The 12832-nt window shown below is 44.6% G+C and overlaps 1 protein-coding gene and 1 long non-coding RNA gene across 4 annotated transcripts; both read right to left on the reverse strand.

The window, feature by feature from the left end:
• Positions 1-1552: 1552 nt before the first annotated feature.
• On the reverse strand, positions 1553-5761 carry LOC115395522 (uncharacterized). Of its 3 annotated transcripts, none has more exons than XM_030101094.1 (5): positions 4280-5761; positions 3844-4053; positions 3618-3761; positions 3142-3397; positions 1553-2519 (listed from the first exon to the last, which is right to left on the reverse strand). In XM_030101094.1, exons 1-5 carry the CDS (start codon positions 4601-4603, stop codon positions 2500-2502), a joined length of 954 nt encoding a protein of 317 aa, XP_029956954.1. In that variant the 5' UTR covers positions 4604-5761; the 3' UTR covers positions 1553-2499. The 3 variants fall into 3 exon arrangements, with proteins under 3 accessions (XP_029956954.1, XP_029956953.1, XP_029956955.1); XM_030101093.1 differs by having other exon boundaries at positions 1553-2593; XM_030101095.1 differs by lacking the exon at positions 3142-3397 and having other exon boundaries at positions 1553-2593.
• A 1170-nt stretch (positions 5762-6931) lies between these two features.
• LOC115395723 (uncharacterized) lies at positions 6932-8066 on the reverse strand. The gene is made up of 3 exons (XR_003932303.1): positions 7968-8066; positions 7788-7852; positions 6932-7359 (listed from the first exon to the last, which is right to left on the reverse strand). It is a non-coding gene; the product is annotated as an uncharacterized LOC115395723 (long non-coding RNA).
• Between the last annotated feature and the right edge of the window lie 4766 nt (positions 8067-12832).

Below are 12832 nucleotides of genomic sequence, written 5' to 3' on the forward strand. Positions count from 1 at the left end.
CTCCTTCTGGCAATGTGTTTCAGTTCGTTTATGTAATCGGGGGAATGAGCCTCAGCTCCGGCTGTGACTGTGCTTTTAATTTCAGGTGATGATATGCAATATTTTGTTTCAGGGTCGCTCACTGAAATGTGTGTGAAAGGGGCAATTTTTTTAAGTTGCGAAACCGCAGAAAGGGATTTAAACTCGACGATCAGGTTTTTGTAGTACGGGCTATTTTCGTCATCAACGATTATTTTTTTATATTTACCATATTGTTTCAAAATATCAAAAATTTCATTGTCGTTTTCAGTGTGTGTGACACCAGAAACAATGACACAGCTGTTGATATCAACACCAGATCTTTCAAAAAAAAAATCCATAATTGGATCGGACCAGAAATTTTTAATTCCCCTCAATTTGAAAGATTCAAGGATCGAGTATTTTCATTCACACCAAGCTCATGGCTAGCTGGCCAAATGTAACGCTTAGTGAGGCCAGTGAGTCCCTGAGAGCCTGCTTTGAATGTACCGACTGGAGTGTGATCCAGGATTTACAGGACAATACCAGGAGTACTGACATTGATAGAATGGTGGAATGTACAACAGACTATATAAATTTCTGTACAGATGTTGCTCTTCCTCTAACTACAGTCAGGTGTTTCTCTAACAACAAACCTTGGATCACTGCGGACATCAAGCACCTTCTAAACAGAAAGAAGAGGGTGTACAGGGATCCAGAAAAGAGAAAGGAGATACAGAGGGACTTAAAAAGGAGTCTAAGAAAGGCCAAGCTGAATTACAAACGGAAGCTGGAAAGAAGGTTGAAGGCCAGTAACACCAGGGAAGTGTGGAGAGGGATACAAACCATCACTGGCTGCAAAGGAAAACAGAGCCTTCCAGCAGGGGACAGAGCACGAGCGAATGAGTTCAACCTGTTTTACAACAGGTTTAACGCATCACCTTCTTCCACCCCTGTCCCTGCCCCTCCTCCACCATCACCTTCATCCTCATTTGACCACTGCCTCCTCTCAGCTCCTCCTGTTTCACCACCACCTCCATCTCTGACAGTGGATGAGGTGAGAAGAGAGCTGAGGAAGTTAAATCCTCGGAAGGGCCCAGGACCAGATGGAGTGAGTCCACGTCTATTAAAGGACTGTGCAGAGCAGCTGGCATTACCCCTTCAGACACTTTACAACTGTAGTCTTCAGTCAGGCAGAGTCCCTGCTCTGTGGAAAATATCTTGTCTCATTCCTGTGCCAAAACAAGCGCGTGCAACTGAGATAAAAAACTTCAGACCTGTGGCTTTGACCTCACACATTATGAAGACATTAGAGCGTCTTGTCCTGCATCTCCTCAGACCACTGGTGCAACACGCACTTGACCCACTCCAGTTTGCCTACCAGGAGGCGCTGGGAGTGGAGGATGCCATCCTGTACATGCTGCACCGGACCTACTCCTTCCTGGATGAACCTGGTGGATATGTGAGGATTATGTTCTTTGATTTTTCAAGTGCATTTGCAGGGTATATGCAGGAATCCTGAGGTTATTTTCAATACCTTTTTAAGACTTTTTAAAAACCTTTCAAAAAAAATTTAAGACCTCATCGCCACTTTAAGCTGTAGTTGGCAACACATCTTTAACAGTTGTACTTTGCAATTTAACAGAAATGAGGTAAACTGAGAAGGAATAAAGCTCGAAAAGAATACATTACACTAAACGCAAGTTTATTGACATTCCCCTCAGGTCACAACAAGTTACATGTTTTTGTGCAGCATTTTCAAAGTACATTCGATCTGTGGACAATTGCAAACATGAAATTAAGAACATTGAAATGGATGACAAAGCAGATTACGACGACTTCAACAATTTGCAGACTGCAGTTTGGCTTAGGCCTATGATAAGTTACAACAGTTATTTAAGGCCAACTTTAACTTATTACATCATGATCACAATTTAAGACATGTGCCTGAGATTGTGCGATTTGCTTTCCATCAGCTTCTCTGCATCCATCAGCTCTCTGAGCTTTTCTTTGTGCCTTCGTCGCAAGGTGTTGGACTTGGTGATAAGTTGGGCCATTAATGACCCAGATTTTCCTTCTGCCTGCTCAGCAAGACGGTCTGCATCAATTTGAAGTGTGTTGCACACTTCATGGAGGATTTTGATCTTTTTCTTCAGATCTTCGACTTCATCTTCAGCTGCTTTTCTTTTCAGTGACTGTGTGGCGTTTTCTTTTTTAAGACGTTGTTGCTCAAGGTGTAGTCTGTATCTTGACCTGGCGGAAGCTACTGAAGCCAGCAGCTCTTTGGTCAGAGGAACATTCAAAACACCCCCACAAGCACTGACCTTGTCGCATATCAACCTTAGAGCCTCAATCGAATCTTCAAGAATGTTGCAAGTTTCAACTTGCTTGTTGATTGAGAATCCTCTCTCCACTGTGGCTTGCCCATGTGACAGGAGCAGAAGGACTTGACAGAATTTTGACACTTCGGGGTAAGACTGGAGAGCTGAGTGCAGGAACACATCAACCCGCTGCTGCAGTGGCTGAAAGGAGAGGAAACGCTCATCTCTCGCCTCAACACTGAGAAAGCTCTCAAACTGCTGGACGATCACATCACCTGCAACAAGAGAATTAAAAAAGTAATAATTACTAATGTGTCCAATTTTATTGACATCATCATTCATTCAACAAATGTTGTGTTCTTTATTGCACCACTAGGTGGCAGTGTTGCTGTACAGACATCACTGAGATGTAAAAAGAGTAGAGTTCAAGATGCCCATTACTGAAGTGTCCTGCTTTAAGATCTGCTGGCAATTAATGTGTTATTCTGCGGATAGCTGTTCCACAAACAGAAGTATTTTATGACTACAATACGGTCTCATCATTCGTGTCCCGACACCACACATAGCTCACATAATTTGCACATGCATAAGCAATACGATATGCAGCATCTTTCAGAAGTGTTCAAATAATTTCTTCTTGAAGAATTGGAGGTTTAAACACTTTAACACCCAAAAAAAAAAACAAAAGCACAAAATAGAAACTGTCTTGCATAACTTCAAGAGATGGAGAAGCTACATGAAAATAAATAAAGAGGAGATAATAGAGGACAGACGGCAATTAATCCACTTCTCCTGTCATTCTACTGTACTTTATTTCTCTTACCAGCTGAGACACCTCCTGTCAACTGACTGTCCTGCAGGAATTTCTGGACTAAAGTCTTCATCTTTGTGAGGCACCACTCTGGATCCCTGTGCATGTTTGTTGGATCCAAACATGCGATGGCCCTGACCACTGGAAACTTCAAAGGGCTTTTCTCTTGCAGTTTCTTAACGATGGTAACCAGGCCCTGCACACACTCTTTTCGGAAGACGAGCACAGAAAGCTCCCCTATCCTGTTTCCTGGCTTGCCCTGAAGTGCCTGACAAATAAAACATAATCACATGCTGTAAATGGTATAACAAGTTACTGTCCTCTCAGTGAGAAAATAAGTTTCAACATATACATTTGAACCTACATACAGTAACAGCTACAATCATTAGCATCCCCCAATGGCCAAACCATTACAATGACTGATTGGAGAATCTTGAGGGGCAAAAATCCAGGCAAACATCCCCACATACTTTTTGTATGTCAGTTACCTTTATGACAGATTCGGCACCCAGGCCAATATCAACATTTGTGACAGAGACCCAGTTTGCCTCATCGGTCACCTCTACTTTCGTCAGCTGCAGGGGAGTGAGGTCCTGCAGGAGCTCCCTCTTCACAAATCGCCTCAGTAGACTCTGAAGATATAGCAAACAGTCAGTGGAAGAACTCTTCATATCAATTAATCAGATTTAATTTAGACTTTATTGTAATTATTACCTTTATCAGCTCACTCAAATCTTTGGCCAAAAAGGGCAGAACTGGTTCATCAGTTTGATACTTTGTCAGGAAGGGGTTGTAGGTCCTGGTTATGGCCAGAAAGAACTCCAATTTGGCACCAATGAAGGGATCAGCCTGTGCCATCTCAATGGTGTCATAGGAGGCAGTGCCCGGGTTGGGGAGCTTCTTTTGCTTCACAGCATCCACATACTGCATAATCAAAACAGCTTCATTAACATATTTTAGCCAGAAACTCAAAGTACTTTTTCCCCTGCACCACTGATTAGAATATCATACAAGCGCCTGAAAAATATTCTAATATATTTGCTCCATAACTCAACAATACAAAATACATTTACAAGTCAATTTTAGTGCAAAAGCTCTTTATAAGAACTGTTGCACTAAAACTGAGGGAAACATGAAGTAATGCTCATACCTTCAAAATCATTGGCCATACTTGAGTTGCCCTCTCAGCTACAGGGAGATTTTCCACCCATCTGTGGCCACAGAACGGCAGCGGAAAGGCGGTGGACCCAGTCAAGGCAGTGAAGTCCTCCCTCCGAGCTGGAACATTGTGGAAGAGGAAGTGGAGAGCACGAAGGAGCTTGTCCAGCTGCCACATAGTGAAGCCTGCCTTCACCGCATTGTGCAGGGTGTGAAGGCCACAGCTTCCAGTCTTCACCAGTTGAGCTCCATACAGCTCTGCATGCTCCTTCTGAAGAAGGTCTCCCAACTTCAGATTGACATTGGGGCCATCCATACTGATGGAGACAAGCTGCCTCACATTCAGTTTTGCAACACATTCCTGTGAAATGACATGGCAGTAAATTAATTTATGAAATTGCACCACCAATACTTGCTAAATGTTAACCCACACTTATTCACACACAAACAGACTAAAAGAAATGAAAAGATAAATGCTAGCCTAGTAGACTAGCATACTGTACACTTACTTTGATATGATGCAACAGGTCCTGAGCTGTTCCATGTCCCAAAAATTGAGAGCCCAGATATCTGGACTGGACAGAGCCATCCTCCCAAAAACGCACATGGACATCCAGCTGCTTATTTTTTGTTGACTGATTCAGACTCTCGTCAAACATCAAAACAAATCGGCCAGCGTTGTTAACGCTATCAATAAGCTGCTGCTTAAAGTGCGGTGCTAATCCAAATTTAATGACGTATCCTGTTTTGTCCTTTCCACAGGTGAACGTCTTAGCAATATCTGAATCGGGAAACATCGACCTGAATATGTCGGAAATTCCTTCATTTGAGTTCAACGAGTGGTGATTCACCGCTGTATTGAGACACCAGATTAGCCTCCGCGCGCAGCGTTGGAGTGCCGCCCAAAGCTTCCCTGATATCAGCAGACGACGAGGCTGAGGTCGCAGCTAGCTCAGGCGTCACGTTCCCTGGTGGTTGTGCTGGTGGCGGACCACAGAAAGACGCCATTGACCGCTGCAGCTGCCTGCGGCTAACCGCAGTCTTGTGGCTAGCACCCTGCATATGGGACCGGACTGCATTGATGCCCATCGATGCAACGCTTATCTTTTTCAGACAAAATGTACAATAGGCTTCTCGATTGTTGTTTTCTACCGGCTTGATCCATTCTTTGAAATCGGGCATCTCGAGCCAGGACTCCGAGAACTTGCACTTCCCCATGTCGCTTTTCGATGTCTTCTGTTTGAGCGCCAGAAAATTCCCTGTCACGTCACGTCACGTCGCATCAGTGCGTGCGCGGCCGCGAGGCGATCACGCTCTCGACACGTTTGGAGTAGTCGAGAGGAAAAATAAATATTCATGGATATTTTTTAATACCTGACAAAATTGCGATTAAGACTTTTTAATACTTTTTAAGGGCCTTAATTTTCCCACAATTGATTTATCAACTTTTAATACTTTTTAAGACCCCGCGGATACCCTGATTTGACACTATCCTGCCAGACGTTCTCAAACAAAAGCTGGAGGGGTTGGGTGTGGTCCCATCCTTCATAACATGGATCCACAGCTTCCTGACGGGCCGGTCCCAGTACGTGAGTTTGGGCAACATCACCTCAGATTCTGTAGTGAGTAATGTTGGTGCTCCACAAGGAACCGTGCTCGCTCCTTTTCTTTATACTGTGTACACTTCTGACTTCCAGTTCCACTCTGACACCTGTCACATTCAGAAGTACTCAGATGACACCGCTATATTGGCTTGTGTTAAGAACAACCAGGAAGGGGAGTACAGGGACTTGGTTACAGCTTTTTGTAACTGGAGCACTGACAACTCACTCATTCTGAATCCAAGCAAGACCAAAGAAATGATCATCAACTTTGGCAAGAAAAAGAACTCTCTCCAGCCAGTCAGCATTCATGGACAGGACATTGAATGTGTGCACACATACAAATATCTTGGTGTACACCTCGATAACAATTTGGACTGGAACATCAACACTGAGAGCCTCTATAAAAAGAGTCAGAGCAGGCTCTTTTTCCTCAGGAGGCTGAAGTCCTTTGATGTGTGGAACCAAATGTTGTCTATGTTTTATCCTTCTGTTGTGGCTGCTGTTCTGTTTTATGGCGCTGTCTGCTGGGGCAATAACATCTCTGTCAAAAACAGTAACAAGTTGGATAAACTGGTTAGGAGGGCTGGTTCAGTGGTTGGGGGGTCACTGGACACTGTGGGGGCGGTGGTGGAGAGGTGCATGGGGAGGAAGTTAATGTCCATCCTCAGTAACACCAGGCAGCCTCTACATGAGACTCTGTCTGCTCAGAGGAGCCACAGATCAGACCGTCTCCTCTCAGCGCTGTAGGACGGAGCGCTTTAGGAGATCATTCATTCCTGCTGCCATTCGATTTTATAATGAGCACTGCTAATGTAACATTAATGTGCTGGGGTTTACGTGATTCTCTCTCTCTCTCTTTTTTTTTTTTAATCTGTTGTTTTTTTTTAATGCTATTTATTATTATTCTCCTGTTTTATGTGTTGCTACTGTATGACCCTGAATTTCACCAAGTGGGGATTAATAAAGTATCTATCTATCTATCTTATCAGGGGGTGTAACAAGGGAATTAAAGTAAATAAACGTTAGGGCTGAGTTATTGCGATGGAGGGGTGTATCTGACTTAACAAAAGAAACCAGGTTCGCTATGGGAGCTCGGTATGTGAATGAAAACCAGTGGAAACAGGAATTGAGTTTGGAAAATGTATTGACAATGACAGACATAAACAATAATAAACAACAAAGGGCCCAACACAACAGAAAATTCACAGATGGGGGAAAAAAAACCCAAAGGGAGGAAAAAACCCCTTCAACCTTAGGCACAGTTCAGGTGTCCATAGAATCCTTGGTTGGTTTGGAAAGTTTAGTTCAGTTCATACGATCCTGAGTTTGTTCGCAAGGTTCAGTTCAGTTTTTATAATCCAGGCGAATTGGAAAAAAAGAAGTCCTACCAGGCTCGGGCAGCTCGCCACCTCCCAAAGGAGGAATCTTTTTCAGTGTTCTTTTGGTAGGAGGGAAAAAAAGACCTGGCCTAAAATGAAGGCCAGAGAGAGGAGATGCAAAACAAAAAAACACAATCAGCATCAAAGTTCAGTTACTAGTAACAAATCATTTCTTCATAAATAAAAAGGCCATTTAAATCAATATCTATAAATAAATCAGTTGTACAACATTAACTTCACATTCTGTATCAATGGCACTGTATTGAGCCTAAACCTACAATAAAAAATGCAACCCAAGAAATAACAAAAAGAGATAACGGCAAACGGCCGTCACGTCACATCGTATGGTGTCGTTACTGCAGGTACAGAGACTCGATAAAAAAAAAGAAAACACACTCGGAACCGGTCCGGCGCTAACCCGGAAGTGCCGAAATTAAATCAAATTAAACACATTAGATGATACCATCCTCTATTTTATGGGAAGGGTTCAAGTGATTATACTGTTTTGGTGACTCACCGTCGGATGTTGTAGTTTGTAAGGCACAGAATGAAGCGGATTTGAGGCAGGAGTGGATCGTGTCTCTGTTACCATAAAGAGACAAGGCTGAGTTACCCACGAGTGCTGATTGCAGTCAAATGCTTACTTAAGGTGGAATATTTGGAAGCGGTGGCACACAGGAGGAGTGGAGTAACTCACCATTTGCAGGTATGATTTCTGATTTCAGCGCATTTAGTTCTGTTTTGCCGCAGCGAGGGCAATTTCTCACGGCAGAGAGGGTTTGCCGCAACAACACAGTCACAGTCGGAGAAACCGGAAGTGGGCTCGGCTCGGCCATATTTGTTTAGTGCCCTCTAGTGGCCTGGGCCAATCCGTGCGTGGTGCGTTCATGGGCAGTCAGGCGACATGGGTTACAGCAACAAAAGCACCCGAGTCGAATCCGACCAATTCCTGGCCTCTGCAACACGCTCGAATAGAGAAAAGAAACTCTCAGAGTCCTCCTCATTAAACCGTGGAACCAGCCGCAGATCACTCAGATCATCTGATTGACTTCCACGCAGCCCATGTGGACGCATGTCACCCTCCAATCTGCCGTCACGGATTAGCTCCATTCTTTGCTTCTCATTTTCAAGCCTCAGTTTTTCAATTTCCAAACGACCTCTCTGCTCATCAGTTTGTGCCCGTACCAGCAACAACTCCTTCTGCTGTTCAAAAGTTACACGGCACCCGCTGATGCCCCAGGTGGATCCACGATTTGCTCCTCTTTTAACACGCCTTTCTCCATCAGAGCAGCTCTCAAAATTCCTCTAACCTGATCCACACCTTTTCTCAAATCCCCGTCATCCATGGCCCAACAAACCAACCTGGAGACCAAAAAGCTCAAGCGATATCCACCTGATGTACAGCCAAAATAAACAAAGCCGAGGATATCCGCTATCTAACCAACCAAACAAAAAAAACCTAGGCTAACTCCTCCCTAGTCTTCTGGAGACGTGGCGGTGGGAATTACGTGTTGCTCGCAGCGGCGAAAACGCCCTGCACACACCCCGAGCCGATGTAAGGGGAAAGGGAATGGGATGCTACAACCCGCAGCTTGTCTCCGTCCCTAAAACCACCCACTGTGCACGCTCTCCTTGTGAGAACGGAGCCTTAAGCCTACAAGGATAATCCTCGTCTTTTACAACCAAAAACAAAAGCTATACATCAGAAGTAACACACTTACCATAATGTCTCCCAAACAGACCAGACCAAAAACCACGGATGACTCCACAGCGCCGCCAAACCCGGAAGCAGAACGCATTCCCAGCCGTGTCTCCCCAAGAGCGCAAACAAATCCCAAACAAGGGCAATGACGTCACGGGGGACTCCCCGACCGCCAGACACGCAGAGACAATCCTGACCGGAGACCAAAAAAACCAAAACAAAGGATTGCTCCACGGTCGCACTCAAACGCCAAATCAATGCAAACAACAAACCAAGCCGAAACACAACCAAAACAAAACGTGGATGAAATTTCCCACGTCTGCCACACGTGAGCAAACACACCGCCGCTTGATTGGACGAGCCCCCACATTTGTTATGGCCGGCTCAAAGCCGCAACAAAACGAGGGAGACAGAGGCTGGGTAACGTGCGTAAAAGAAAGATTTAATGAAATAAAGTAAACAAAAAGATCCAGTGCCCAAACACAAAGGTGCATGGTGGACGCCATCAGGAGGTCCGAAGCCCACAGTCAACAAGCAGGAGCAGGACCCCGCAGGAGGACGTCACCGGGTGGAGCGAGCGGAGGAGCCAGGCAGCGACGACGACCACCAGACAACGACCACCGCGAGCGCATGCACGCTCTGGCTTTTATGCTGCTCCACAGAGCAATCAGTGTAATCTGGAACACCTGAGCAGAGGGGAGAGGCAGGAGCAGCGACAGAGCACAACAGACCGCTCCCTGTGACCTCCCAACGACCCTGGGTCATAACAACATCAAAGAGCAAACTCAAATAAGCAAATATACATTCACACAAGTGGGCACACACTGGTGGGCGTCACACAGACACTGACTAATTGTGGCTGACTGGCGGGAAGGCGGCCATGTCGAGCGCGTCTTTCAAAATGTTAGTGGTACCCGGAAAGAAGTTTTCATCACAGCCAAAAATAAATAAATTATGCTGAGCAGCGATTAAATTTCCTTATCCCGATTAATCGCATTATGCGCAAAATACAATAATGAATTGAAAAGTAGTCTGTAATGATCAACCAGCCAGGGACGGGTTGCTTTTTTTTTTCTTTCCAAGAATTCTACAAGATATTAGATATGATTTAAAATAACTTAAAATACCAGGGCCGTTTCTCAATACGCGTACTTCTCTGTACTTGTGAACTCACGGACTCGTGAAACGTCATCAGTCAGAGACCAAGTACTGTTCCAATTCAAAGTTGGCATCTCACCAAGTCCGCATAAAATACCCGGATGTGACTAACTCCGCCCACTTTACCGAGTCTGCATCGGACCAGACTTGTGCAGACTTGAGAAGCGAAATTACCCAGAATGCGTTTTGCAAGACATGCCTGAGGTGTAAACACACAGAGGTGAGTAAAAAAAACTATGAAATATTAGCGTTATTGTTTAACAGAACGTAGTTTTAACGGTATTTTAGGCGAGAATATAGCTGTTTAGAATGTTGATATGGGGTCAGTCTGTCCACATCAAGCTTATTTGAAATTTTTTTCCAACGATTTCGGACATTTGGGGACCGGACGGCTTAACGAGGCGACCCGGCGCTCAGCTGCTGCATGTCGGCTGCAGCAGGCTGTGACTCTCCGCTGTGCTTAAACATGAGACATTGATCGTTTTGTGTGAATCCGGTGTCTTGGTCCAATGTAATCTGTTTCAGAGTATTTTTTTTATGTGATTTAATTTTTATGTGTTTATTTGAATGGGACAGTGCACATTAATGAACATGCTTAAACATGTAAACATGCCGGACTGTAGCTTGATGCTAATGTCTTCTACTCGTTATATTGGTGAATGTTGTGCATTCAGACAAAAAACTATGAACTATTTCAATCAAGGGACCACTGAGGAACCAGAACCTGGTCCAGAGGTGATCTGCAGCCAGATGTGGATGGAGGGAGGTTTGTTTTTCCATGCTTCAATTAATGCAGGTATGAATTATTCATACAAATGTTGAGTTGGTAGAGTGTGATTCTTTTTTTTTTGTCCTCCTCAGAGACTTTGGGACGTCTGCAGGGTCGGCTGTGACACCAAACAAGATATAAATATAAGAGGCATAATCTGAAGGCCTGATCCAAGGTGTCAGACCTGGTTCTGTACTTTGAATGACGCCAGAGAGGCTTCCTGTGATTGATAAATTGTGATGTTATGGTAAAAATTCACTGTGGACATGTTTGTGTTTCTGGTTATTGACATAAAGTTTTCTTCCTTCCAGCAGGTTGTCAGTCTGGAGTCATAAAGGCTCCTGGGTGCAGCAGGTCTGAGTCTGAACCTCCACCCAGCAGAGGACCAGCTGGTGGAGACAGGACCAGCTGGTTCATGGTGGATCTGAGCAGGACCAGGCCTCATCCAGGTTGTCAATATAGACCTCAGTAAACCTCCCTTTGGCGTCACCAACACCCCTCGGTATGATGGGGGGTTTAGGTAAAATTTGTTTCTGTGGTTCTGCAGGAGGAAGAATTCTGATGTGGCTTCATCAGCGACTCCAGCAGGACGGAGAAATGCCTGAAGACCAGGAGAGCAAAGCTCCAGGTTCCTCCACCTGCTCCTGTCTGGAAATGGATCACTGAGATGGTGTTCATCAGCTCATCCACAACACTGAGGACGGTCCAGAACCCTGCAGAACCAGACCGGAGCTCCTGACTCCATCCAGGGGCTTTTTCCTGGAGCAGAATCTGTAGAATCTGTTCTCCCAGGAACCCCTGAAGACTGGAGTCACATGACCTCCTTATCACTGACCTGTTCATGTTGTTGTTGTTCCTGGTAAATAAAAGAAAGAACTGTTGAATATTTAAAAACATGTCATTTTTTAAACCTTCCTGATGGTTCCACTTATTTTTGCTTTTATTCTTGAAGGTTCTGTTGAAGTTTAATACATTTTCCTTGAACTCCTGACTTTGTTAGACATCTGTTTATGATTAATATATCTCTTTGCAACACATTGATGTATTTACTGAAGAGAGAACTGAATAGTGATTATGATGTGTTTAACTATATAATGTATATTAGACTCATGTAAGTTAGTGCACATGAAGACCGGAGCAGACGGAGGACAGAAGGCACACAGGTATGACAGGCAGTAAAACAAAGTGAAATAATTGTGTTTGTAGAAACGTCTGATCAGCTGCATTTCTTCTGAGATCAGCTCCAAGTAGTTAAACACTAATTGAAAAGCTGTTTAGGAGGGCAGGTAGGCTCGAAGTTAGAGTAACGCTGTATTACACACAGCGTTTATGTGACAGAATAGGTACAAGCAGTTTTGCCACATTTTTCTGTGTAGATCATCCTGTATTGTCATTTTAACCTTTTTCCAATATTTAATGCAGCGACTTGCTTTATAAACTTGTTCCACAACAATTACTGTCTTCCTCTAATACTTCCTGATCACTGGCCGCTATAAACACTCATCTTATGTTGCTCTTTGATCAATGTTTTAATGTATGAATGAATGACAACTATCAGATATCGGCGTTGTAGACACACGATGAAGTCATCAAGTCCGCATGTTCCAATTGCGCATTAACTTCGATGCGTTCTCGCCTCGTCGAAAGTCTGGACTCGAAGTCCGACTAACAGGTGTGTACTCTCCAAGTCCACGAGTGCGCACTTGCGGACTAAGAATTGAGAAACGGCCCAGGTCTTTACCAACATTGCCCCCCCCCAGCCCCCCCCCCCCCCCCCCCCCCCCCCCCCCCCCCACACACACACACACACACACACACGGACCTCCAGCAGCGTAGCAGATGAAAAAAGGAAGTTTGTTCTGATCACTTCGATCACCGACCCTCAGAAAGGGAAGACAGGATAAGTTCAGACATGACGGATTGTGCCTCATAC

This window comes from Salarias fasciatus, chromosome 10 (assembly GCF_902148845.1).
Source record: "Salarias fasciatus chromosome 10, fSalaFa1.1, whole genome shotgun sequence".
NCBI classification, from domain to species: domain Eukaryota; kingdom Metazoa; phylum Chordata; class Actinopteri; order Blenniiformes; family Blenniidae; genus Salarias; species Salarias fasciatus.